Source organism: Pristiophorus japonicus, chromosome 20 (assembly GCF_044704955.1).
Source record: "Pristiophorus japonicus isolate sPriJap1 chromosome 20, sPriJap1.hap1, whole genome shotgun sequence".
NCBI lineage: Eukaryota > Metazoa > Chordata > Chondrichthyes > Pristiophoridae > Pristiophorus > Pristiophorus japonicus.
Genome location: NC_091996.1, coordinates 14,006,793 through 14,033,758, shown reverse-complemented (window position 1 = coordinate 14,033,758; position 26,966 = coordinate 14,006,793). Strand labels below are relative to the sequence as shown.

The following is a 26,966-nucleotide window of genomic DNA, read 5'->3' as shown; positions in this document are numbered from 1 at the left end:
GTGTGTATGTGTGTGTGAGTGTGTATGTGTGTACGTGTGTGTGTGTGTATGTGTGTGTGTGTGTGTGTGTGTGTGTGGATCAGGCCTGGATTGGGGTCAGCAATGATCCCCTTACGATCCGACAGAGACACACTGCCAACTCTCACGGCCTGCACTTGAGCGCTACCCGGCAGGGTCACTGAAAAGCAGGAGCAGGAAGTGTAGTGGAGTATTTCAAATAAACACTCACTACCAGGTCTGTGTTCGAAGATTCAAACAGTCTTTATTTTGCACTGGCGGGGAGTCGGCCTGCTGGTTGTCTGTAGCCAGGCTTTTCCGACGATACAAAGTTCCAAGCAACCTTTTATACACTGAATGATGCATGTCAGCCTTGTGCACGGCCCTCCATGCTGTTTAATTGGCCCAAAGCCCACGTGCACAATTGCTGCTTGACAAATTCCTTTTCGTGCTACACAATCATTCACCTATGTCTCATACCAAGTGGAGGTTCTCCAACATGTTACTTCTGACCCCTTGCCCTGTTTAACTGCCCCACTGGGCCTCCTGCTGTTTAACAGTTTCACTACCCTTGCCACTGGATCAAGACCTAGCTCTGTCAAGCCCGTGTGGTGGCTGGTGTGCAACGGCCACCCCACGTTAAAAAATCCATGCACAGGCATCTTTAATATGTAGTTCAGGATTTGGAATATTAGGTCCCTCATTGAAACACCTGTGAACTCATCCCTTTTTGGTGTGGAAGCAAGTCATCCTTGATACGAGGGACCGCCTATGAGATGGGATGAGATATTTGTAATTGTCATCACGGTACACAGCTCGCAACAACTAATCATTCCAACGTTATTTTTAGCGTTATCTCTTCTGCCCGTTAAGCAACTTTTAGCTCTTTTTTAGTTCCCGAGACCCATTCTTAACCCTTTAATTACAGCAGAGCTTGAAAGCCCCACTTCAGGAAGCCTGGCCGATTTCTCCCTCTTTCCCCAGCCCAGAGGCATTAACGACAACCACAACTTGCACTTACACAGCGCCTTTTAACGTAGTAAAACATCCCAAGGCGCTTCACAGGTGCGATTATCAAACCCAATTTGACACCGAGCCGTACATAAGGAGCTATTATGGCAGATGACCAAAAGCTTAGTCAAAGCGGGAGGTTTTCAAGGAGGGTCTTAAAGGAGGAGAGGTAGAGAGGCGGAGAGGTTTAGGGAGGGAGTTCCAGAGCTTGGGGCCCAGGCAGCTGAAGGCACGGCCGCTAATGGTGCAGCGATTATAATCGGATACGCAAGATTGGAGGAGCGCAGCGATCTTGGAGGGTTGAAGAGCTGGAGGGGATTTGTAGAGATCGGGAGGGGCGAGGCCGTGGAGGGATTTGAGAACCACGGATGAGAGTCTTCGGTTTAAGGAGGGAATTCCAGGCAGCTGGAGGCACGGCCACTGATGGTGGAGCTATTAAAATCGGGGGATGCGCAAGGTGCCAGAATTGGAGGAGCGCAGAGATCGCGGAGGGTAGTAGTCGGGTTGGGGAGAGATTAGAGAGATCGGGAGGGGTGAGGCCATGGAGGGATTATTCTAGTGCTCGATTGCTGCCCAGCCTGAGACCAGCGAGCTCTGAACCGACTGTTGACTGAGCCTGGTCTGTATGGCTCAGCTCGTCAGTGGAAACGAGGGAGCCAGTTGGTGGCTGCTCTGGAATTCTCTCACCTTTTAGGGTGGGTTTGGCGCATCAGCTATTGTTAGTTTTCTAGTTTCGCACTTGTCGGGCTTGGCAGTGCTGCCTTCCTTGTTCAGATAGTCCGCGAAGACTCGATATCGAGGCCCACGCGTGTAGAACAGGCACACGGTTGAGGTATCGGGAAAGTGGTCAGTTCACGCGGGACTATCCCAGCATCCATCAGCACCTTTAGGGGGAGGGGGGAAATGCAAAAAAAAAAAATGAGGAAATGCAAAACTGAATTACAAACCTGGTTTGCAAATGGGTATGATTTGGTGGCCATTACAGAAACGTGGTTGCAGGGTGGCCAAGACTGGGAATTAAACATACAGGGGTATCTGACAATTCGGAAAGATAGACAAGAAGGGAAAGGAGGTGGGGTAACTCTGTTAATAAAGGATGATATCAGGGCAGTTGTGAGAGACAATATTGGCTCCAATGAACAAAATATTGAATCATTGTGGGTGGAGATTCGAAATAGTAAGGGGAAAAAGTCACTGGTGGGTGTAGTTTATAGGCCCCCAAATAATAACTTCACGGTGGGGCGGACAATAATCAAGGGAATAATGGAGGCATGTGAAAAAGGAACGGCAGTAATCATGGGGGATTTTAACCTGCATATCGATTGGTCAAATCAAATCGCACGGGGTAGTCTTGAGGAGGAATTCATAGAATTGTTTCTTTGAACAATATGTTACAGAACCTACAAGGGAGCAAGCTATCTTAGAGCTGGTCCTGTGTAATGAGACAGGAATAATAAATGATCTCCTAGTAAAAGATCCTCTCGGAATGAGTGATCACAGTATGGTTGAATTTGTAATACAGATTGAGGGTGAGGAAGTAGTGTCTCAAACGAGCGTACTATGCTTAAACAAAGGCGACTACAGTGGGATGAGGGCAGAGTTGGCTAAAGTAGACTGGGAACACAGACTAAACAGTGGCACAATTGAGGAACAGTGGAGGACTTTTAAGGAGCTCTTTCATGGTGCTCAACAAAAATATATTCCAGTGAAAAAGAAGAGCGGTAAGAGAAGGGATAACCAGCCGTGAATAACCAAGGAAATAAAGGAGAGTATCAAATTGAAAACCAATGCCTATAAGGTGGCCAAGGTTAGTGGAAAACTAGAAGATTGGGAAAATTTTAAACGACAGCAAAGAATGACTAAGAAAGCAATAAAGAAAGGAAAGATAGATTACGAAAGTAAACTTGTGCAAAACATAAAAACAGATAGTAAAAGCTTTTACCGATATATAAAACGGAAAAGAGTGACTAAAGTAAATGTTGATCCCTTAGAAGATGAGAAGGGGGATTTAATAATGGGAAATGTGGAAATGGCTGAGACCTTAAACAATTATTTTGCTTCGGTCCTCAGAGTGGAAGACACAAAAACCATGCCAAAATATTGCTGGTCACGGGAATGTGGGAAGGGAGAACCTTGAGACAATCACTATCACTAGGGGCTTAGTGCTGGACAGGCTAATGGGACTCAGGTAGACAAGTCCCCTGGTCCTGATGAAATGCATCCCAGGGTATTAAAAGAGATGGCGGAAGTTATAGCAGATGCATTCGTTATAATCTACCAAAATTCTCTGGACTCTGGGGAGGTACCAGCAGATTGGAAAGCAGCTAATGTAACGCCTCTGTTTAAAAAAGTGGGCAGACAAAAGACAGGTAACTATAGGCCAGTTAGTTTAACATCTGTAGTGGGGAAAATGTTTGAAGCTATCATTAAGGAAGAAATAGCGGGACATCTAGATAGGAATAGTGCAATCAAGCAGACGCAACATGAAGGGGAAATCATGTTTAACTAATTTACTGGAATTCTTTGAGGATATAACGAGCATGGTGGATAGAGGTGTACCGATGGATGTGGTGTATTTAGATTTCCAAAAGACATTCGATAAGGTCGCACACAAAAGGCTACTGCAGAAGATAAAGGTACATGGAGTCAGAGGAAATGTATTAGCATGGATAGAGAATTGGCTGGCGAACAGAAAGCAGAGAGTCGGGATAAATGGGTCCTTTTCGGGTTGGAAATCGGTGGTTAGTGGTGTGCCACAGGGATCGGTGCTGGGACCACAACTGTTTACAATATACATAGATGACCTGGAAGAGGGGACAGAGTGTAGTGTAACAAAATTTGTAGATGACACAAAGATTAGTGGGAAAGCAGGTTGTGTAGAGGACACAGAGAGGCTGCAAAGAGATTTAGATAGGTTAAGCGAATGGGCTAAGGTTTGGCAGATGGAATACAATGTCGGAAAATGTGAGGTCATCCAACTTGGAAAAAAAAACAGTAAAAGGGAATATTATTTGAATGGGGAGAAATTACAACATGCTGCGGTGCAGAGGGACCTGGGGGTCCTTGTGCATGAATCCCAAAAAGTTAGTTTGCAGGTGCAGCAGGTAATCAGGAAGGCAAATGGAATGTTGGCCTTCATTGCGAGAGGGATGGAGTACAAAAGCAGGGAGGTCCTGCTGCAACTGTACAGGGTATTGGTGAGGCCACACCTGGAGTTTTGGTCACCTTACTTAAGGAAGGATATACTAGCTTTGGAGGGGGTACAGAGATGATTAACTAGGCTGATTCCGGAGATGAGGGGGTTACCTTATGATGATAGATTGAGTAGACTGGGTCTTTACTCGTTGGAGTTCAGAAGGATGAGGGGTGATCTTATAGAAACATTTAAAATAATGAAAGAGATAGACAAGATAGAGGCAGAGAGGTTGTTTCCACTGGTCGGGGAGACTAGAACTAGGGGGCACAGCCTCAAAATACGGGGGAGCCAATTTAAAACCGAGTTGAAAAGGAATTTCTTCTCCCACAGGGTTGTGAATCTGTGGAATTCTCTGCCCAAGGAAGCAGTTGAGGCTAGCTCATTGAATGTATTCAAATCACAGATAGATAGATTTTTAACCAATAAGGGAATTAAGGGTTACGGGGAGCGGGCGGGTAAGTGGAGCTGAGTCCAAGGCCAGATCAGCCGTGATCTTGTTGAATGGCGGAGCAGGCTCGAGGGGCTAGATGGCCTATTCCTGTTCCCAATTCTTCTGTTCTTATGTTGAGTTGCAAATGGAACATGCTCAGGCCAGACACGGAATATAATAAATATTCACACTTTATGAGCCAGTTGCAAAAGTCGTTCTCCCGAGCTATCAGCCGTAGATCAGTGGGTACCACTCACTCACCTGAGTCAGAAGCTTGTCCGTGCACTGTCCCGCTCCAGAGACTTGAAAATAAAATCCAGGTTGACTTTGCAGTGCAGTGCCGAGGGAGTGCTGCACTGTCGGAGGTGCCGTCTCTCGGATGAGACGTTACACCGAGGCCCCGTCTGCTCTCTCGGGTGGACGTAAAAGATCCCATGGCACTATTTCGAAGAAGAGGCAGGGGAGTTCTCTGCTGGTGCAAGTGTTTATCCCAAAACCAACGTCACTACAAACAGATTAACTGGCCCTTATCAAATTGTTTGCACCAAGTCCTGTTCACACATCATCATCATCATAGGCAGTCCCTGGAAACGAAGATGATTTGCCTACACGCCAAAAAAGGATAAGTTCACAGGTGTTTCAATGAAGGACCTAAAATTCCAGGTCCTGAGCTACATCCTGAAGGGTGGAAGATGCCTGTGCGTGGATTTTTTTAACGTGTGGTGGCCGTTGCACACCAGCCACCACACGGGCTTGACAGAGCTCGGTCTTGGTCCAATGGCAAGGATTCCCCAAGACAACTGGAGACCAGCTCTGCTGCACAGATCTAGTGCACACATATCGCAGTGTGGGCTGGGCCCGTGCTGCCCCTGGACCCCTGGCCCCAAACTCTCGCCTCCCCCTGGGCCCCGATCACGTCCCTCTACAGTCTCTCGCCGCTCCTTCGCCCCGACCTTGGCGCTCCTGCTGTATCTGCCCACGCTCCAATCACCAACCTGGACCTTGATGACGTCACTCTTGGCTGCCGTCGCCCTCCTGCACCAGCTCGTGTTGCTACCTGGAGTAGTATGCCTCCACGCCGCTCCCAGGCCGCTGCACCTCCGCTCCTTTTATGGCCCTGACCGGCCGCTATGTCGGCCAGAAAGCACAGGGGTGAGAACACCGCTCACCCATCACCCCTGTGCTCGCTGACCTATATTGTCCGGTTAAGCAACACCTCGATTTCAAAATTCTCATCCTTGTTTACAAATCCCTCCATGGCCTCGCCCCTCCCTATCTCTGTAATCTCCTCCAGCCTCACAACCCCCCCAAGATGTCTGCGCTCCTCTAATTCTGCCCTCCTGAGCATCCCTGATTGTAATCACTCAACCATTGGTGACTGTGCCTTGGCCCCAAGCTCTGGAACTCCCTGCCTAAACCTCTCTACCTCTCTTTCCTCCTTCAAGACGCTCCTTAAAACCTACCTCTTTGACCAAGCTTTTGGTCACCTGAACTAATTTCTTCTTATGCAGCTCGGTGTAAATTTTTTAAATCTCATAATACTCCTATGAAGCGCCTTGGGGTGTTTCACCATGTTAAAGGCGCTATATAAATACTAGGTGTTGTTGCTGAGCTGTTGTGTTTTGGGCTCTTCAAGGGCTGCTTTAAATGTTATGCTTTAAAGTACAGTATATGCTGTTGTACTGAATGGTAGCATATAGTATTGTTACTGGACTAGTAAGCCCGAGGCCTGGCCTAACGATCGCGAGACATGAGTTCAAATCCCACCACGGCAACTGGGGAATTTAAATTGTGAGGAGGACACAAAAAATCTGCAAAGGGATATGGACAAGTGTTTTGTCTCATAATACTCCTGTGAAGCACCTTGGGACGTTTCACTACGTTAAAGGTGCGATATAAATACAAGTTGTTGCTGTTTGTGAGATCTTGCTGTGCGCAAATTGGCTGCCGCCTGTCCTATATTGCAGTAGTGACTGCACTTCAAAAGTGCTTCATTGGGTGTAACGGGCTTTGACACGCCCTGAGGTCGTGGAAGGCCCTATATAAATGCACGTATTGTGGTTGCCAAGGATACGGCTAGATTCATTTTCATTGGTTGCATCCCAGGCAAAATGCCATTGTCAAGTGCGGTGCTGCCGCCTGCAGGAAAGGTCTGGTTTAGCAGCTGGTGGGAGAGTCTGTCTGCCTGTCCCAATGCCAAGGTGCTCACTGTTCTCTTGTCTCTCACTTTTCTTTTTACCCCTGGAACTCCAGGAGGGGACCTCGAAATTCGCCACACTCGATATCAACCCAAAGAAAGCGCAGAAACGGCAGCAGCAGCAAAAGGAACTGGTAGGTTTGCTCATGAGCTCTATTTGCCGGTCACAAGACAATGGACTTTTGTTTTCTAAATCATGCTCACACCATTTTTACAGCAAAACCTGAAAACGAGTCAAGTTTCTTTGACGATTGCGTGTTGGGACTATCCTGTATTTTGATTGTCCGCCATGATCCAAGCCCCTCCCACCAACTGATGCAAAAATTGGCAGCTGATTATTCAAAGTTGGTTATTTTTACACTAACATAATCAATAGTTTGAATAAAGCAAAATAGGGATTTAGTGCTGCAGAGCTTGCAGAGTCAGAATGTGAATTAAGCAACTTTCAATTAAGAGGAGTAACTGAGAGAGCAAGGACAATGGGAACTCTCTACCCCAAAGGGCTATGGAGCTCAGTCATTGAGTATATTCAAGGCAGAGATCGATGGAGTTTTGGATATTGAGGGAATCAAGGCATATGGGGCTAGTGCGGGAAAGTGGAGTTGAGGTGGAAGATCAGCCATGATTTTTTTGAATGGCGTAGCAAGCTCGAGGGGCCGAATGGCCTACTCCTGCCCCTATTTCTTATGGGAACGCTGATAATCGAGATCCCACTAATCTTACGGCATCTCCTCAATTTTGTTTTGGAGGACAAGGCGCTCTGTATAATATATTTTCTCCGCTGGTGGTTTCTGAAGCTTGTCTTTCGGATGGGACATTAAGCTGAGATCCCGTACGCTCTCTCAGGTGGACGTAAATGATCCCATGGCACTATCTTGACGAAGAGCAGGGCAGTTATCCCCGGAGTGTTGACCAATATTTATCCCTCAATCCACATAACAAAAACAGATTATCTGGTCATGATCACATTGCTGTGTGTGGGAGCTTGCTGTGCGCAAATTGGCTGCCGCGCTTCCCACATTACAACAGTGACTGCACTTCAAAAAAGTACTTCATTGGCTGTAAAGCGCTTTGAGACGTCCGGGTGGTCATGAAAGGCGCTATATAAATGCAAGTCTTTTTTCTTTCTCTTGCCTTGCCCTCAGCTGACTGCCCTCTGGTGGCGGCTTGCTGTACCTTCACAGTACAGAAGCAGGCGACACTGGGCTGGCTCCAACTCCCACTGGTCAAGGCCAAAACCTCCCGACAGGGCAAGGGAGCCGCTCAGTCGGGAGCCCGGTGCCTGCACCGGCAACGTGGGATCCTCCGGGGACGGGCGAGGGGGAATGTGCACGGTGTCAGGGGGAGGCACCTGTGCAGATTGCCACGGCGACAGACCCATCCGCTGTCGCCCCCATTCCGTCCTGCTCCAACACGCCGCCACACCCTGGCAGCATCCCAACTTGGTGATCAGTAATTCGCTCAGAGAGCTGTTGTGAATTCACATTGTCAGTGTCTGTCCTTAATTCACAATGTCTGTTGTGTTTCTCTAGGGCGTCATGCAGGGTACGATCCCATACCTGGGGACCTTTCTCACAGACCTGGTCATGTTGGACACTGCGGTGAAAGATCACTTGGACGTAAGTGAGAAACAGCCTGGGATAGTCTTGCAAACGAGGCTCTCGATTTATATAACAAACGGCTACAGCTGAGAAACCGCTGCTTGTGATATTCATAGAAACATGGAAAATAGCTGCCGGAGTAGGCCATTCGGCCCTTCGAGCCTGCACCGCCATTCGATGAGTTGATGGCTGAACATGCAACTTCAGCACCCCATTCCTGCTTTCTCGCCATACCCCTTGATCCCCCCCTAGTAGTAAGGACTTCATCTAACTCCTTTTTGAATATATTTAGTGAATTGGCCTCAACAACTTTCTGTGGTAGAGAATTCCACAGGTTCACCACTCTCTGGGTGAAGAAGTTCCTCCTCATCTCGGTAATTTCTCCTCATCGCGAGTTGGATTAAAAAAAAAAATTCATTCACGGGATGTGGGCGTCGCTGGCAAGGCCGGCATTTATTGCCCATCCCTAATCGCCCTCGAGAAGGTGGTGGTGAGCCGCCATGACAGAGGGGCAGTTAAGAGTCAACCACATTGCTGTGGGTCTGGAGTCACATATAGGCCCAGACCGGGTAAGGACGGCAGATTTCCCTCCCCACAGGACCTCAGTGAACCCGATGGGTTTTTGACGACAGTTTCATGGACACCGTGTCTAATACTAGCTCTTTTGTTTATTCCAGATTTATTTCATTAACTGAATTTAAGTCCCCCCCAGCTGCCGTGGTGTGTAGCCTTGCTGCAATGTCTCATGTCTCTGGATCATCAGACCAGGGCTCTGGATTACTAGTCCAGTAACATAACCACTATGCTACCATACCCACTAACGGACACGTCATATGCTCTCTCTCGCCCCTAATCTAACTAAGGAGTTAACTGTTGATTTTAAATGGGTTAATGCCTCTGTTTAAACGTCATATAAATGTGTTAGACAACAATTTGCGAATATCACAAATGATAATTTCTAGACTTATGCTTCTTAAAAATAAAACGGCTTCCCTAATGGCTCAGTTAGCGTCACACAGACCAGGAGAATCAAAGGCTTATTTTCAGATCCCTCCATGGCCTCGCCCCTCCCTATCTCTGTATTCTCCTCCAGCCCCACAACCCTCCGAGATCTCTGCGCTCCTCCAATGCTGGCCTCTTGTGCAACTCCAGTTTTCATCGCTCCACCATCGGTGGCCGTGCCTTCAGCTGCTTGGGCCCCAAGCTTCGGAACTCCCTCCCTAAACCTCGCCGCCTCTCCAGCTCTCTCTCCTCCTTTAAGACGCTCCTGAAAACTGACCTCTTTGACCAAGCTTTTGGTCACGTGTCCTTATTTGGTGTCAGTTTTTTTTGTTGATAACTCTCCTGTGAGGCCCCTTGGGATGTATTACTGTGTTAAAGACGCTATATAAATGCAGGATGTTGTTGGAGTCTAATCCCCGCCCTATGCTGCTAGAGTCCCCACCATCACTCCCAACTGTGATCAGCGACCATCGGATTCAGTGCCCCTGGGCTAGGGAAGGAAAACAGCTCCCAGAGTTCCCGTGCACTATCCAGCGACTCCTCCTGGGACTTGCGTGCTGCTGGGCCTCAGCCGAGGACAGACTCGGGCTTCAGCCAGTGTCAGTGTCTAAAGTGGCTTCAGTGAGCAGCACACTCGTCAGGAGGTTGTGGGTTCAAGTCCCACTCCAGGACTTGAGCGCTTAAAATCTAGGCTGACGCTCACAGTGCAGTACCGAGGGAGTGCTGCCCTGTCAGAGGTGCTGTCACTAAAGCAGATTATCTGGTCATTATCACATTGCTGTTTGTGGGAGCTTGCTGTGTGCAAATTGGCTGCCGCGTTTCCCGCATTACAACAGTGACTACACTTCAAAAGTGCTTTGGGGTGTCCAGCGGTCATGAAAGGTGCTATATAAATGCAAATCTTTCTTTTTCGGTGTGGTAGGCTCCCATGACTGAATATCCAGTGTTTGAGCGCGCACACATGGGAAGCTACCATTTGGGTGAGGCTGTTGACACTAGTGTGTCCAGTAAAGCAAGGGGCCAGTACCATCAGGAGAAGGGTGGGTGGGGGGAGCACTGTGGACTATCACACAACAGTAATCGGGGTTTAAAGGATGTGCGACGCTCAGAACTCCCTCACGGCTGAACTACACTGAAGTACAGATCCTGACACAGCGGTGTGCAATTTCAGTCATGCCTGTTAAATATCGCAGCCTGGTCTGCCTTGGACCATTCCGCTTATTCCGAATTAGCAAGTTTAATTTAAGTCACAATCTCCCTGCTCTCAGACTGCTGACATTTTGGAACTGTGTTCTTAAAGGGACTTTTTGCCAAAGGAATATCTGGCTTGCAAGCTGAAAAGGAAACAATCAGATTAATTGGCTTTAATGTGCCTGCGCTAAAGAGGCAAAGTGTAAACAAAAGGCTCATCCTACCCCCACCCCACCACTTCCGATCACTATCTAATTTCCCCCCACCCCCCCCCCCCACTAGAAAGCGCACTTGTAAAGATGTTGGGTGCGGACGAGATAAGGCTGGCCTGCGATGACTTCCAAAGCCGGATAGCCGACCACCGCTTACATAGAAAATAGGTGCAGGAGTAGGCCATTTGGCCCTTCGAGCCTGCACCACCATTCGATAAGATCATGGCTGATCATTCCCTCAGTACCCCTTTCCTGCTTTCGCTCCATACCCCTTGATCCCTTTAGCCGTAAGGGCCATATCTAACTCCCTCTTGAATATATCCAATGAACTGGCATCAACATCTCTCTGCGGCAGGGAATTCCACAGGTTCACAACTCTCTGTGTGAAGAAGTTTCTCCTCATCTCAGTCCTAAATGGCTTACCCCTTATCATAAGACTGTGTCCCCTGGTTCTGGACTTCCCCAACATCGGGAACAATCTACCCGCATCTAACCTGTCCTGTCCCATCAGAATTTTATATGTTTCTATGAGATCCCCTCTCATTCTTCTAAACTCCAGTGGATACAAGCCCAGTTGATCCAGTCTCTCCTCATATGTCAGTCCGGCCATCCCGGGAATCAGTCTGGTAAACCTTCGCTGCACTCCCTCAATAACAAGAACGTCCTTCCTCAGATTAGGAGACCAAAACTGTACACAATATTCCAAGTGAGGCCTCACCAAGGCCCTGTACAACTGCAGTAAGACCTCCCTGCTCCTATACTCAAATCCCCTAGCTATGAAGGCCAACATACCATTTGCCTTCTTCACCGCCTGCTGTACCTGCATGCCAACTTTCAATGACTGATGAACCATGACACCCAGGTCTCGTTGCACCTCCCCTTTTCCTAATCTGCCACCATTCAGATAATATTCTGTCTTCGTGTTTTTGCCCCCAAAGTGGATAACCTCTCATTTATCCACATTATACTGCATTTGCCCACTCACTTAATCTGTCTAAGTCACCCTGCAGCCTCTTAGCGTTCCCCTCACAGCTCACACCGCCACCCAGTTTAGTGTCATCTGCAAACTTGGAGATATTACACTCAATTCCTTCATCCAAATCATTGATATATATTGTAAAGAGCTGGAGTCCCAGTACTGAGCCCTGCGACACTCCACTAGTCACTGCCTGCCATTCTGAAAAGGACCCGTTTATCCCGACTCTCTGCTTCCTGTCTGCCAAGCAGTTCCCTATCCACGTCAGTATATTACCCCCAATACCATGAGCTTTGATTTTGCACACCAATCTCTTGTGTGGGACCTTGTCAAAAGCCTTTTGAAAGTCCAAATACACCACATCCACTGGTTCTCCCTTGTCCACTCTATTGGTTACATCCTCAAAAAATTCCAGAAGATTTGTCAAGCATGATTTCCACTTCATAAATCCATGCTGACTTGGACCAATCTTGTCACTGCTTTCCAAATGCGCTGCTATTTCATTCTTAATAATTGATTCCAACCTTTTTCAGGCTAACTGGTCTATAATTACCCGCTTTCTCTCTCCCTCCCTTTTTAAAAAGTGGTTTACATTAGCTACCCTCCAGTCCATAGGGACTGATCCCGAGTCGATAGACTGTTGGAAAATGATCACCAATGCATCCACTATTTCTAGGGCCACTTCCTTAAGTACTCTGGGATGCAGACTATCAGGTCCCAGGGATTTATCGGCCTTCAATCCCATTAATTTCCCTAACACAATTTCCTGCCTAATAAGGATATCCTTCAGTTCCTCCTTCTCATTAGACCCTCGGTCCCCTAGTACTTTTGGAAGGTTATTTGTGTCTTCCTTCGTGAAGACAGAACCAAAGTATTTGTTCAATTGATCTGCCACTCCAGGCGGCACATGAAGAATGGTCACTGGCGCCTGGGGGTCCCGTATCCCAGGAGAGAGGGGAGACTGTGGGGAGAGAGGCAAATGGGCATACAGCAGGCAGTGTTTGACCTCTACACTGTCAGCCAATGGCTCAGTGGGTAGCACTCTCGCCTCCGAGACAGAAGGTTGTGTGATCGAGTCTGACTCCAGCACAGAAGTCTAGGTTGCTTTTCCAGTGCAGTGCCGAGGGAATACTGCACTGTCGGAGGTGCCGTCTTTTGGATGATACGTTAAACCGAGGCCCCATCAGCACTCTCCATTGGATGTAAAAGATCCCATGGCACTATTCGAAGAAGAGCAGGGGAGTTATCCCCCCTTGTCTTGACCAATATTTATCCCTCAACCAAGATCACCAAAAAACAGATTATCGGTGGGATTTTTGTGGGATCTTGCTCTGCGCAAATTGGCTGCCACGTTCTCTGCATTACAGCAGTGCCTACACTTCAAAAGTGCTTCATTGGCTGTAAAGCTCTTTGGGACGTCCTGAGGTTGTGAAAGGCGCTATAGAAATGCACGTCTTTCTTATCTTCTGTTCTAACCTGTTCATTTCTAATTCACAGGGAGGCTTGATCAACTTTGAAAAACGGAGAAAGGTAAGCCATTTAACCGCCCGCTTCATTATTGAGCGCTCGGGTGCAAAATGCAGTGTTCACCACGGGCGGTCAATGCCGCAGGGCATGTGGTGCCCATGAAGTGGGGTTAAGACGCGGGCAGGCCTCTGTACCAGCTCGCACAGCGAGGTCTGATCTCGGGCATTGAGCAGAGATAAACTCCAAACCCCCCGCCCAACTCCAACCCAATACTACACACCACCTGCAGCCCATGTATATCTCAGTGCTTTGGAGCAGCGATGCAGTGTAAACAAGGCAGTGTACTTGCCTCTGGAGGCACTCTGAGCACCAACTCACAGAGGGCTGGGTTTGCTCTCTGCCCGCTGGAGGCAGTGTGATGCCAGAGCTGCAAGACAACAGAGCTGCCAATGTCTTTAGCCGGACTGTACAGGCCACAGTCGTGGGGTTCCCATGTTGCTACCCAACGTTGACTTCTTCCCCACGACGTTGGAGAAGATGCAGGCCCAGAATTGTAATGCCACAAATGCAACTTGACTATTCCAACACACTCCTGGCTGGCCTCCCACATTCCACCCTACGTAAACTTCAGGTCATCCAACACTCGGCTGCCCGTGTCCTAACTCGCACCAAGTCCTGCTCACCCATCACCCCTGTGCTCGCCGACCTACATTGTCTCCCGGTTAACCAACGACTTGATTTCAAAATTCTCATCCTTGTTTTCAAATCCCTCCATGGCATCGCCCCCTCCCTATCTCTGTAATCTCCTCCCGCCCCACAACCTCCTGAGATGTCTGCGCTCCTCTAATCCCTCCTGAGCATCCCTGATTGTAATCGCTCAACCATCGGTGGCCGTGCCTTCTGTTGCCTGGGCCCCACGCTCTGGAACTCCCTCCCTAAACCTCTCCGCCTCTCTACCTCTCTCTCCTCCTTCAAGACGCTCCTTAAAACATACCTCTTTGACCAAGCTTTTTGGTCGCCTGCCCTAATTTCTCCTCATGCGGCTCGTAGCTCTCCTGTGAAGCACCTTGGGACTTTCACTACATTAAAGGCGCTATATAAATACAGGCTGTTGTTGTTTAAGTCACTGGGAACGTGTAATGTTGCAATGTTGCTGCTGGTACTCAGAAACAAGGCCCTGGCACTGTCAGTGGGGAGAATGCAGTGATCGAAGTCCCCCTTCGTATTGTAGAACAGCTCCCAAGTCTAAAATGGGATATTACAGGCTGAGTGTACAGAGCAGGAGACCGAGGGGATAGACAGAGGCCCTGGCGGGAGTGGGGGAGAAAGAAAATTCAAACTTTACACAAGAGATGCCACTCGGTTCAGGAATTGTCCGTTCTTTGCCCGGCGTACTCCCGCGATACTAATTAACGTGTTCAGCGAACGTTTCTTTTCTTTTGCCAGGAGTTTGAAGTGATTGCCCAGATTAAGTTGCTGCAGTCTGCCTGCAATAACTACTCGTTTACACCGGACCACGGCTTTGTGGAGTGGTTTCGCAGCGTGGAGCGGCTGACTGAGGCTGAAAGGTGGGGGAGCGCTTGCGCTAATATGGAACGGACCAACTTTCCCTCTTGTTTATTTTCTCGGTGCGCGGGTCCTTTACTGGGCCGCGCCGGCCCTTGTAACGTTTTGCGGCTGCGCGGTTTCTCCCGTATAAACAGCGGTGAGCGGCCTGCGCGGGACCTCCAGACCGCTGTGCAGCCGCGCAGTTTAACGGGAGCGTTGGAGCAGGACGCCAACTGCAGCCGTTGGCGCTGTGGTCAGATCACACCTGTAGAAAAAAAAAATAGCTGGGGTCAGTAACGGGGCGTTGGCGTGACGCCGTGTCAGCACGCCGGCGCGCCGTAGACCTGCCGCATCCCGCTGACACATCACAACGTTTCCCCCCCCCCCCCCCCCCCCTTCAGTTGAAGGGGCGGGCCGCTGTGAGCTCTGCAGCCGCTTAAGCGGCGCCCGCCGGGACCACCAGCGGGATCGGCGGGCCGGCTGGAAAAAGATGGCGGCTGCCACCTTCCCGCTGAGGGCGGCCGGGACGCCCCAGCTTCTCGCCCCGAGAATCTGTCGGTGGCATTGCCACCGACCTCGCGTCCCGCGGGGTGATCAGGGGTCATCGCCGTGCGCTCGCCGCACCGGTGCGCTGATCGCGGAGCGCGGCACAAACCACTTTCCGCCGGTGGAACCCTGGGGGGCAATTCTGGGGGAGGGAGGGCGCTCTGGCCGCCATATGCCCGGGCGCTAAAACCCTTTCGCACCCCGATAGCGCCTTCCGGGGCCTTTCTGAGAGGGGATATTTTGGCTGCTTTGTTCCTTATTCTAATATTGTTATTATTCCAGTTACAATCTGTCCTGTGAAATCGAGCCTTTGGCAGAGTCAGCGAGTAACACTTTGAAGGCCAAGAAGAACTCCGGCATCATTAAGCGATGGAGCGAGTGAGTGTCATTTGCTGCCTTGCCTTTGTTACGTGATACGACACGGGAGGGAGGTCATTCGGCCCATCATACCCGAGCCGGCTCCTTGGGCGAGCTGGCCAATTGGTCCCACTCCCCTGCCCTTTCCCCACAGCCCGGCAAATTATTTCTCATTCAAGTATTTATCCAATTCCCTTTTGAATGTTACTATTAAATCTTGCTCCGCCCTTTCAAGCAGCGCATTCCCGATCACAGCAACTCCCTGCGTTAACAGGATCTCCTCATCTCCCCTCTGGTTCTTCTGCCAATCACCTTCAATCTGTGTCCTCTGGTGTCTCCTTATTTACTCAATCGAAACCGTTCATGATTTTGAACGCCTCCATTAAATCGCTTCTTAACCTTCTCTGCTCTAAGGAGAACAGCCCCAGCTTCTCCAATTTTTCCACGTAACTGAAGTCCCTCATCCCTGGAACTATTCTAATAAATCTCTCCTGCACCCTCTCTAAGGCTTTGACAGCCTTCCTAAAGTGGGGTGCCCAGAATTAATCACATTACTCCAGCTGAGGCCTAACCAGTGCTTTATAAAGATTTAGCATAACCTCCTTGCCTCTATTAATAAAGCCAAGGATTCCGTATGCTTTTTTAACAGCTTGTTCTGCCACCTTCTCCCCCAAAGGCTCACTGGATGGTGTATTAATGTATTTGCTTTGTGGGTTCTTTGCTTAAGGATTCCTTGCAACACATTGCTGTTAAGAACTAGTTGGTTTATTAACAAAAGGTTTAACAATCACACTACACATTACCAGTTCATCCAACAACTCACTACCACCTGCCTCATCGTGGATCCCCCGAACCCAACTGGCTGGGGTCTTATTGAGTCTTGTGAACATCACGTGACTGGCTAAGTCACTCCCAACTGCACAGCTCTACAAACCTGTAAGCATGTGAGCATACTCACAAGTGCATATATTACAGTGTACTTGCTGAGGGGCAGTGCTGGAGCCCTTGAAAGCTCTTTATTTTAAAAACTCTTTGACATTCCCCCCCCAGTGGCTGAATTGGTAATTGTACTGCCTGGTGTGAGGCTGAGCCACACAGATGGAAGGGTAGGCCCCATGGCCGTTCCCTGGTCCGTGCTGAGCTGGTTAATTTCAGCCTGGGGTTTACTACAATTGGCCATATTGTTCCTGGAGAGGGAGAGGCCAAAGCAGGCTTTCTGTCCCTGGTCGCCGTGTGGTGATCCTCTCTGTATGGGACATGCGAGAGAGACTTGCATTTATATAGCACCTTTCATGACCACCAGACGTCCCAAAAGCACTTTAAAGCCAATGAAGTACTTTTCGAAGTGTAATCACAGTTGTAGGATAGCAAACCCAGCAACCAATTTGTGCACAGCAAGCTCCCACAAACAGCCATGTGATAATGACCAGATGATCTGTTTTAGCGATGTTGATTGATGGGTAAATATTGGCCAGGACACCGGGGATAATTCCCCTGCTCTTCTTCGAAATAGTGCCTGTGGGATCCACCTGAGAGACCAGACGGGGCCTCGGTTTAACATCTCATCCGAAATGACAGCACCTTTGACAGTGCAGCACAAATGGTGTTATATGAACATCTTTGGAAGTCTCCAGGCTACTAGACTGAAGAGTGCTCCAGCTTTTTTATTAAAGTAGTTTACGTCATTTAACACTATTTAGGATCTAGTTTGCACGGGGGTGTCAGCCTAGATTTTGTTGTGCTCAAGTCAAAATCTACCAAAATGTTCTGAGTCCTCAGTTCGACACTCGGCTACGACTTTGGATAAGTCCGCCTTTTTTGAATTGCTTTCTGCTTCCTTCCCATTGGCTGTTACAGCAGGCAGACACCGACGGTGGACGCTCCGAGCTCAGGCGCCCAGTCCCGATCCTGCGAGCAGCTCAAGTACGCGCCGTTCCTGGGCGGTGGGGATGCAGCTGACTCGGTCAGTGTCACGTCCGCCGGCTCCAGCAACTCCGACGTGGAAGAGATCAACATCAGCTTCATCTCGGAATCGCCGGATTCCCAGGAGAAAAAGGTAGGGGAGTAGCTGTGTGTGGCGTCGGAATGGTTAAAACCGCGCCCGTTACTTGAGCGGGGGGAGGGGGGAGGGGGGGGCCCGCTCGCGTAGGCTGAAATGCCTCTGCCCACCGGCACTGCGAAGCCAGGCAAGAACAGACGGCAGGGTGCTCTGCATGCGAGGGCCTAGTGTAAAGCAGCAGCCTGTCTCTCTAAAGAGGCCTGGCAGCGTAGATTTTTTAAAAAACCACGCTACAGGAAGGCCTGTTAGAATGGGCTAAGGTGTCCCTGCTCCTAGTTGTAGACTCAGTCCAAGGGCCATCCCTACCTTCTGCTCAGTCTGTCTCCCAACGTTGATCCAATTTAACTTTTCCAGTTGACACTGCAGGCTTGCCCATCCGCTAGGGTTGCCAATCCCCCAGGATTGTCCTGGGGTCTCCAGGAATTGAAGATTCCAACTTCTGTCGGAACCAGACTGACCGCAACCTTGGTGTCATATTTGACCCCAAAATTAGCTTTCGACCACACATCCGCAGCATAACTAACAGCCCCTATTTCCACCTCCGTAACATCGCCCGTCTCCGCCCTTGCCTCAGCTCATCCACTGCTGAAGCCCTCATCCATGCCTTTGTTACCTCTAGACTTGACTATTCCAATGCACTCCTGGCTGGCCTCCCACATTCTAACTTGCGTAAACTTGAGATGATGCACAACTCGGCTGCCCGCGTCCTAACTCGCACCAAGTGCCGCTCACCCATCGCTGACCTACACTGCCTTCCGGTTAAGCAATGCCTCCATGTCAAAATTCTCATCCTTGTTTTCAAATCCCTCCATGGCCTCGCCCCCTCCCTATCTCTGTAATCTCCTCCAGCCCCACAACCTCCCGAGATGTCTGCGCTCCTCAAATTCTGCCCTCTTCAGCATCCCTTATTATAATCACTCAACCATTGGTGGCCGTGCCTTCTGTTGCCTGGGCCCTAAGCTCTGGCACTCCCTCCCTAAACCTCTCTGCCTCTCTACCTCTCTTTCCTCCTTTAAGACGCTCCTTAAAACCTACCTCTTTGGCCAAGCTTTTGGTCACCTGCCTAATTTCTACTTATGCGGCTCGGTGTCAAATTCTTTATCTAATAATACTCCTGTGAAGCGCCTTGGGACATTTCACTACCTTAGAGGCGCTATATCAATTCAAGTTGTTGTTGTTATTAATCTCCAGGATACTGCTGGGAACAACACCCTGGAAAAAAAAATAATTGGGGCATTAAATTTTTGCCTGTTAGCGATACAAATGTTGGAGTTGGGAAAGAAAAGGCTGCTTGACTGACAGTCAAAAAATCATCCAATCGGCTAACAGAGAGTCCATTCGCTTTCCAATTGGCGCTGGAGGGTGTTGTGCCTCAAGGATGGACATGTTAGGCGACCAATGGCGGGAGAGTGGGGGCGAGGTCATTGGAGGGAGGAGGCGGAGTTGGTGACCCATAGACTCATCCCTTGTAGACCAACTACCAGACATTAATGTTTGCTCTATGACTGCCTGCAGCCCAAACTGCTGTACCTTCCCGCCAAGGTTTACCGAGGCCGCATAGATTGGGAGATGCGTGTGCATACAAAATATTTTAATAAAAGGAATGATCGTTTGGAAACACGCCCAATTCCTTCGGCATTGACTGTAAGGTAGGCAGTGTCAGCCAGTGGCTCAGTGCGTAGCACCCTCGCCACTGAGTCTAAAAGTTGGGGCTTCAAGTCCCACTCCAGAGACTTGAGCACAAAATCTAAGCTAACACTCCAGTGAGGGCCATACACTGTCGGAGGTGCCGTCCTTCGGAAGAGACGTTAAACCAAGGCTCCGTCTGCTCTCTCAGGTGGATGTAAAAGATCCCATGCCCACTATTTCGAAGAAGAGCAGGGGAGTTATCCCTGGTGTCCTGGCCCCATATTTATCCCCCAACCAACGGAACAAAGCAAAAATATTATCTGGCCATTATCACATTGCTGTTTTGTGGGAGCTTGCTGTGCGCAAATTGGCTGTTTCCATTTTCTGCCTCACAACAGTGACTGCACTTCAAAAGTACTTCATTGGCTGTCAAGCACTTTGGGACGTCCGGTGGTCGTGAAAGGCGCTATCGAAATGCATGTCTTTCTTTTTGAATTTGGCATGGCACCAGTGTAGGTAAAAGATTAGGCTGCCGACGGCAGTGCAGGGGTCACAGGTCAAGGTTCACGGGAAACCCGCTGCAGTCCTGACCTAGCGGCTCGTAGCCTTAATTTATTCCCTTGTAATTTTCTGTGCACTGATCTTTGGATGGTACCAGTGCCGCCTTTGAAGCGGCTGGTACAGCATTCCGAGACGGACCGGACTGAGCGATCTTGCTACCCGTCTGTCCCCGGCGGTAAACCTTATTTTTTTTTTATTTTAAATTTTCTTTTAGTTCTGGGAATCAACGTCGCTGTCCTCATTGGACACGTCCGGAATCGGCTCAGGGTCAAGCAGTGCCTCCTCTTCCTCGGTCTCCTCCACGCCCTTAACGTCCTCCAGGACGCACAAGCGTTCGGTCTCTGGAATATCCAGCTACTCCACACTATCTCTGCCACTTTATAACCAGCAGGTGGATGACTGCTGTATCATTCGGGTCAGCTTGGACGTCGACAACGGAAACATGTACAAGAGCATTTTGGTGAGTGCCGTGCAGGTCCAGGCCCCTCTATTGTATTTCGTTACGGAGCGGGCGAGGCGGGAACGCAGGAGAGAACGGATAATGACTCGGTCTCGGCGAATTGCAAGGCACCCGTCCATCCGGTCAATGTGTTCAGAATAAAGAAAGGATATACTTTGGAGGCAGTTCAGAGAAGGTTCACTCGGTTGATTCCGGGAATGAGGGGGTTGACTTATGAGGAAAGGTTGAGTCGGTTGGGCCTCTACTCATTGGAATTCAGAAGAATGAGAGGTGATCTTATCGCGACGTATAAGATTATGAGGGGGCTTGACAAGGTGGATGCAGAGAGGATGTTTCCACTGATGGGGGAGACTAGAACTAGGGGGCATGATCTGAGAATAAGGGGCCGCCCATTTAAAACTGAGATGAGAAATTTCCTCTCTCAGAGGGTTGTAAATCTGTGGAATTCGCTGCCTCAGAGTGCTGTGTTAGCTGGGACATTGAATAAATTTAAGACAGAAATAGATGGTTTCTTAAACGATTAGGGGATAAGGGGTTATGGGGAGTGGGTGGAGAAGTGGAGCTGAGTCCATGATCAGATCAGCCATGATCTTATTGAATGGTGGAGCAGGCTTGAGGTGCCGTATGGCCTACTCCTGTTCCTATTTCTTATGTTCTTATGTTCTTATACTTGCCATAGAGGGAGTGCAGCGAAGGTTCACCAGACTGATTCCTGGGATGGCAGGACTGTTGTATGAGGTGAGACTGGGTCGACTAGGCCTGTATTCACTAGAGTTTAGAAGAATGAGAGGGGATCTCATTGAAGCGTATTAAATTCTGACGGGGTTGGATAGACTGGATGCGGGGAGGATGTTTCCCCTGTCTGGGAAGTCTAGAACAAGCGGTCACAGTCTCAGGATACGGGGTAGGAAATTTAGGACTGAGATGAGGAGAAATGTTTTCACTCAGAGGGTGGTGAACCTGTGGAATTCTCTACCACAGAAGGCTGTGGAAGCCAAGTCACTGAATATATTTAAGAGGGAGATAGATAAATTTCTAGAATCAAAGGGCATCAAGGGGCATGTGGAAAAAGCAGGAGTATGGTGTTGGGATAGAGGATCAGCCATAATCATATTGAATGGCGGTGCAGACTCGAAGGGCCGAATGGCCTACTACTGCTCCTATTTTCTATGTTTCTATATGTTTCTATGTCTTACTGCAATTATACAGGGCCCTGGTGAGACCACATCTGGAGCATTGGGTACAGTTTTGGTCTCCTTACCTAAGGAAGGATAATACTTGCCATTGAGGGAGTGCAACAAAGGTTCACCAGACTGATTGCTGGGATGGGGACGTTGTCCTATGAGGCTGCTTCACCCAGCGTGTGGTGGGGGTCTAGAACTCACTGCCTGGAAGGGTGGTGGATGCAGAAACCTTCGCCATATTTAAAAGGTGCTTGGATGGGCACTTGAAGTGCCGTAAGCTGTAGGGTCACAGACCTAGAGCTGGTACGTGGGATTAGACTGGATAACCTCTTGTTAGCCGGCGCAGATACGATGGCAAGTACTGCAGGGAATTGAATATGGCCAGGGTGATCTCCTGAACTAGCTTCGATCGCCTGGATGGGTCGGAGATGAATTTTCCCAGATTTTTTCCCCCCAATTGGCCTGAGTTTATATCTGGTTTTTGCCTCTCCCAGGAGATCACATGGCTCCGGTTGGGGTGAAGTGTAGAATGTTTCGGTGCAAGAGGTGTCGCAGTTGTGTGGGGCGGACTGGTTGTCCCTGGTGCTCTTTACCTTTCCTTCATTGTTCATAGGTTTATATGTAACCTTCAGGGCTGCTGACCAAGGGCCGTGTGGCTCTTTGTCGGCCGGCACGGACATGATGGGCCGAAATGGCCTCCTTCTGTGCTGTAGATTTCTGTGTTTCGAGGAGGGATTGAGTAGATTAAGCCTATGTTCTCTAGAGTTTAGAAGAATGAACGGTGATCTCAATTGAAACATACAAAACTCTTACAGGGCTTGACAGGGTAGATGCTGAGCGGCTGAGGCTAGCAAATGAGCTCACTGGTGACAATATGGGGAGCAGGCTATGTGCCTGTCCACATTGACTACAGGCGACAGGCCAGTGTAATAAAGGAAAGGAGCACAATTACAAGCCAAACTGAGCCCAAATTGTCCAATAAAGCTTAAAATTTGCCAATGGTATTCCTGCTTTCATTCTGAGAGCGAGCGATCCTCTTTAACACATCCTGCTACCTTCCCCCTTCTCCTGGTTCTGTGTACCACATGCACTAGTGCCAGCTGAGCAGATGTGGGCAGACTGCTGCCCGGACTTTGCAAATGCTGCTGTGGAACCCTCTGCCAAGAGGTGCCCGTAGGTGAATGTACCTTCCCCGTGGGGGGGGGGGGGGGGGGGCGAGTGGGATCCCAGCCTCCGACCAGCAGCTCCCCCTGGTGGCTCGGCTGAGACCCGCCGATCACATGAGGACGCGATTGCCACAAACTCTGCCAATCCAGTCATGAAGAAAGGAGAAGGGGGAGCCTTCCCTCGTGGCCTCGTTGAACCACGCAGTGTGTTACTGAACCCCACAGACCAGGATGATCTCGCATCCCATGGGGCCAGGCTAGGCCAGATTGAGTTAGCTGACCTCATTGGTGCCGTGGTTGGGATTCCACAGTTGGCCTAGGCCTTCCGCCCGCCACCACTCCTGCGCCACAGAGAGAGAAATCAGCCAGCGTTCCACATCTTTACCGCTGTCCCGATGAACAAGTGTAACCGTTGCATGAGGTTAGAAGTGGGCTTGGTTGTGATGCTCTCCATGATCGAGTAGCCCGCTGATCATCACCATCCAGGCTTGAGCATCAAGAAGGGGCTAACCAGGCGGAAGGGTGCCAGCCCCTATGGAACTGTCCCCATTAACATGAGTTGGTGTCTTACGGTTGTAATGTATTTGCTTCATGGGTTCTTTGCTTAAGAATTTATAGCAACACATTGCTATTAAGAACTAGTTGGTTTATTAGCAAAGGTTTAACAATCACACTGCACATTACCAGTTCATCCACCAGGCTCACAACCACCTGCCTCATCGTGGATGACCTAGACCCAACTGACTGGGGTTTTATTGAGTCTTGTGAACATCACATGACTGGCTAAGTCACTCACAATGCAACAGCTCTACAACTATTTTGGGTTAAAACTTTAAATCAAGGGCCCCCTTTTGTAAGGGCACCAAAACCCACAAATTAACTAAGAAACATTTAAAGGGAACCTTGAGAAATCAAATTAAATTATAAGCTCTACAACTATTTTGTTGCAAACAATAATCAAGTGCCCCCTGATTAAAGGGGGGCACTAAAGCCGACAAATTAAACAAATCAACCTTTTAACAGTGAACTTGGATCAAATTAAAATTTGGTTGCCGGGGGTGATACATATAAGCTCTACAACTATTTTGTTGTAATCTGTAAAACATAAATCGTTAACTCAAATGCCCCCTGATTAAAGGGGGGGGGGGGGGGCACTAAAACAGAAACTTTCAAACAAGTGCCCCCTTTTTTTTTGAGGGCACCAACACACAAATTATACAAGTGCCCCCTGGCTAAAAGGGGGGGAGGGGGGCACTAAAACCGACACAATAAACAAATTACATTTTGGACATCAACTCAATTCAAATCAAAATTTGGTTGCCGGGGGTGATGATGCATATAAGCTCGACAACGATTTTGTTGTACAACTATTTTGTTGTATAAGCTCTACAAACCTGTGAGCATATTCACAGGTGCATACATTGCAACCGCAAGGGGGGGGAGGAGAACATTTGTAGGGGGATTAAAAAAAAAAGAGACGGGAAGGTGAGAAAACCATGGAACCTGGACTCTTTATATATTCTCATCTACTGAATGAACAGTAATGTAGCTTGTTAGCACAGCGGCTGATGCTTTAAAGGGTTAAAACTCTGTGTTGCAGGTGACGAGCCAGGATAAGACGCCCGTTGTCATTCGAAAGGCGATGGCCAAACACAATTTAGATGGGGACAGGCCAGAGGAGTACGAGCTGGTGCAGATCATCGCCGAGGACCGGGGTACGTATGTGGCACAAACACGCGGGGCAAAGAGGACTGAGCTCTCCGGTATGGCGGCAATGCTGTCGCCCCAGAGAGGCATTCACCAATTCGCTGACAGCCCCCATTTGCCCGGGCTTCGAGGGCGCCCGTGGACTCTGTTGGGGATGCAGCCAACAGTCCACGCTCGCTGCCAAGCTGGCACGCAGTCAGTGGCCACGGAGCGAGACGCTGGCATTTGTCTCACACCACATCCCGATCACCCGTACCCCCAGTACTCGCTTATTTTCAAATCCCTCCATGGCCTCGCCCCCTCCCTATCTCTGTAATCCCCTCCAGCCCCACAACCCCCCCCCCGCCCCCCGAGATGTCTGCGCTCTTCTAATTCTGCCCTCCTGAGCATCCCTGATTATAATCGCCCAACCATCAGTGGCCGTGCCTTCTGTTGCCTGGGCCCTAAGCTCTGGAACTCCCTCCTTAAACCTCTCCGCCTCTCTTTCCTCCTCCTTAAAACCTACCTCTTTGACCAAGCCTGCGCTAGTTTCTACTTATGCGGCTTGGTGCCAAATTCTTATCTCATGATACTCCTGTGAAGCACCTTGGGACGTTTGACTACATTAAAGACGCTATATAAATACAAGTTGTTGTTGTTATTACATTTTTCTTTCTATTACAGAACTGAAAATACCTGACAATGCCAACGTGTTTTATGCTATGAACTCGTCCGTCAATTATGACTTTATGCTAAAGAAAAGGGGTCACTCAAAAGCAGGAAAAACGAAACATGTTTCAAGCTCGACGCTCCCTAGAATGAAACAAAAGGGACTGAAGATTACGAAAAGTATCTTCTAGCTCCTCCGGGCTGGACCTGCTCTCTGCGTTTGCTGGACTCATCGAAACTTTATATTAAAAAAAATCAGTGTTACGAATAAATGTGCAATATGTTCCACGACTGAGACTGCCGGAAACATCATGCCGATTTAGTTTTATGTGAGAGACTGAAAGGCATGGCCCTCGAACGGATTGTGGGGTTGAGAAGGAACCTCTCTCCGACGGACAAATGATCTGCCCCATTCCACAGTCTGGGGAGCGGGTACGGTGAGGGAACGGTCATGTATCCGGTGAAGTGGCTTCGAATCGATCAGTCACATTGCGCGGCGGTGTGACGGTGGAACTGTCTCTCCATTATCTGCCTGAAGGAGGGGGGCTCGCTCCAGAAACACTGGCTCTCCATGGAGCCAGGAACCGTTGTCCATTCAACACTCGCACAGTAGAGTGCTTTGACCCAGGATCTCAGCGGTTATCGAGGTGCAACGAGAACGCTAAACTTGTCATCGTAATATAGAAACTTTTGGTCCCTCAGTTGCAGAACTCTTCGCCCTGGAGGTGACTCAACTATTGCCTGCGCTTGTACAGAAACCCACAATGATGCACCTTGAAATTCCTCAAGGAGAGCTAAGAGAAAAAGATGGCTTTTGACCGGGTGGGAGAATCCTTCTGACCGTCTCTGGGTCCTGTTTGAAGAGTTTTCCACCTTCGAGGCTATCTGGCATCATTTAATCCACAATAAAGATACCACAACTCTCAGAAGGTTTATCTGACTGCACAGTATGTGGAACTCAGAGAATGTTAACCTGCGAAGTAGGGCTAACGTTCTTTCGGCCTGACATCACCAATCAGACCAAAGACTGGAAGACATCTGCTAAACCATGGTCAACTGCGATAGGTCTAGGTGAGCAAGAAATGACGGCCAACACTCGATGGTTCATTATTACATACTAACAAACGCTCAGTTCTTAGTGAATAGTTAGGCTGGAGCTGACAGACTTGTACAGTTATATCCTGAGCCATTCTTTGGCTGATACAGGAAACATTTGGTTTTTTTTTATTTGCAAAGAATAAGACTCATTTTCAAATGAGCTGTGTTGATTTTTTTTTAACGTTTGTTTTGTAAAAAAAAAACCTGAATCTTTTTTGGGGCAATATTTATTCATTGTACAGACATTATATTGATGAGTGGAATTGTAAATTTCTTACTGTTGAATATTATTTAATATATTGACTTGTTACCGATTACGTGTATTTAAGTTGCTGTTTGCTCAATGGGTCTTTTCTTGTCCGGTGAAATGTGTTGTCTTTGTTACTTTTTTGTATCATGTAAAAAGAGGGACGACCATGAACACGGCTTTGAACGAGTCATTTTCTTTCTCTTGTTTATATGTGGCTTCTAGTCAATCATCCAGGAAGACAGGAACCGCTGTCCTTCAACACAAATAAGGAAACAGTAGCATAGTGGCTGTCGCTGGATGGCAGGGAACATAAGAAACAGGAGCAGGAGTAAAGCACTTCCCCGCCCTCTCCCCATAAACCTTGACTCCCCTGTTGTTCAAAAATCTGTCTATCTCCAATGACCCAGCCTCCACAGCTCTCTGGGGCAGAGAATTCCAAAGATTCACAACCCTCTGAGAGAAGAAATTCTTCC

The 26,966-nt window shown here is 48.9% G+C and overlaps 1 protein-coding gene across 5 annotated transcripts in view; it reads left to right on the top strand.

The window, feature by feature from the left end:
- LOC139233169 (ral guanine nucleotide dissociation stimulator-like) overlaps nucleotides 1–26,664 on the top strand; it is a 136,393-nt gene extending 109,729 nt beyond the window's left edge. For 3 of the 5 annotated variants that reach the window (XM_070863764.1, XM_070863769.1, XM_070863768.1), the window contains exons 10-18: nucleotides 6,888–6,965; nucleotides 8,364–8,450; nucleotides 13,311–13,343; nucleotides 14,727–14,848; nucleotides 15,657–15,752; nucleotides 17,589–17,787; nucleotides 20,195–20,440; nucleotides 24,391–24,505; nucleotides 25,161–26,664. In XM_070863764.1, the coding sequence (XP_070719865.1) occupies nucleotides 6,888–6,965; nucleotides 8,364–8,450; nucleotides 13,311–13,343; nucleotides 14,727–14,848; nucleotides 15,657–15,752; nucleotides 17,589–17,787; nucleotides 20,195–20,440; nucleotides 24,391–24,505; nucleotides 25,161–25,336 (1,152 nt within the window). In that variant the 3' untranslated portion in view covers nucleotides 25,337–26,664. The remainder of the gene's footprint in view (nucleotides 1–6,887; nucleotides 6,966–8,363; nucleotides 8,451–13,310; nucleotides 13,344–14,726; nucleotides 14,849–15,656; nucleotides 15,753–17,588; nucleotides 17,788–20,194; nucleotides 20,441–24,390; nucleotides 24,506–25,160) is intronic. The other 2 variants (XM_070863767.1, XM_070863765.1) reach the window with 2 other exon arrangements.
- Nucleotides 26,665–26,966: the final 302 nt, after the last annotated feature.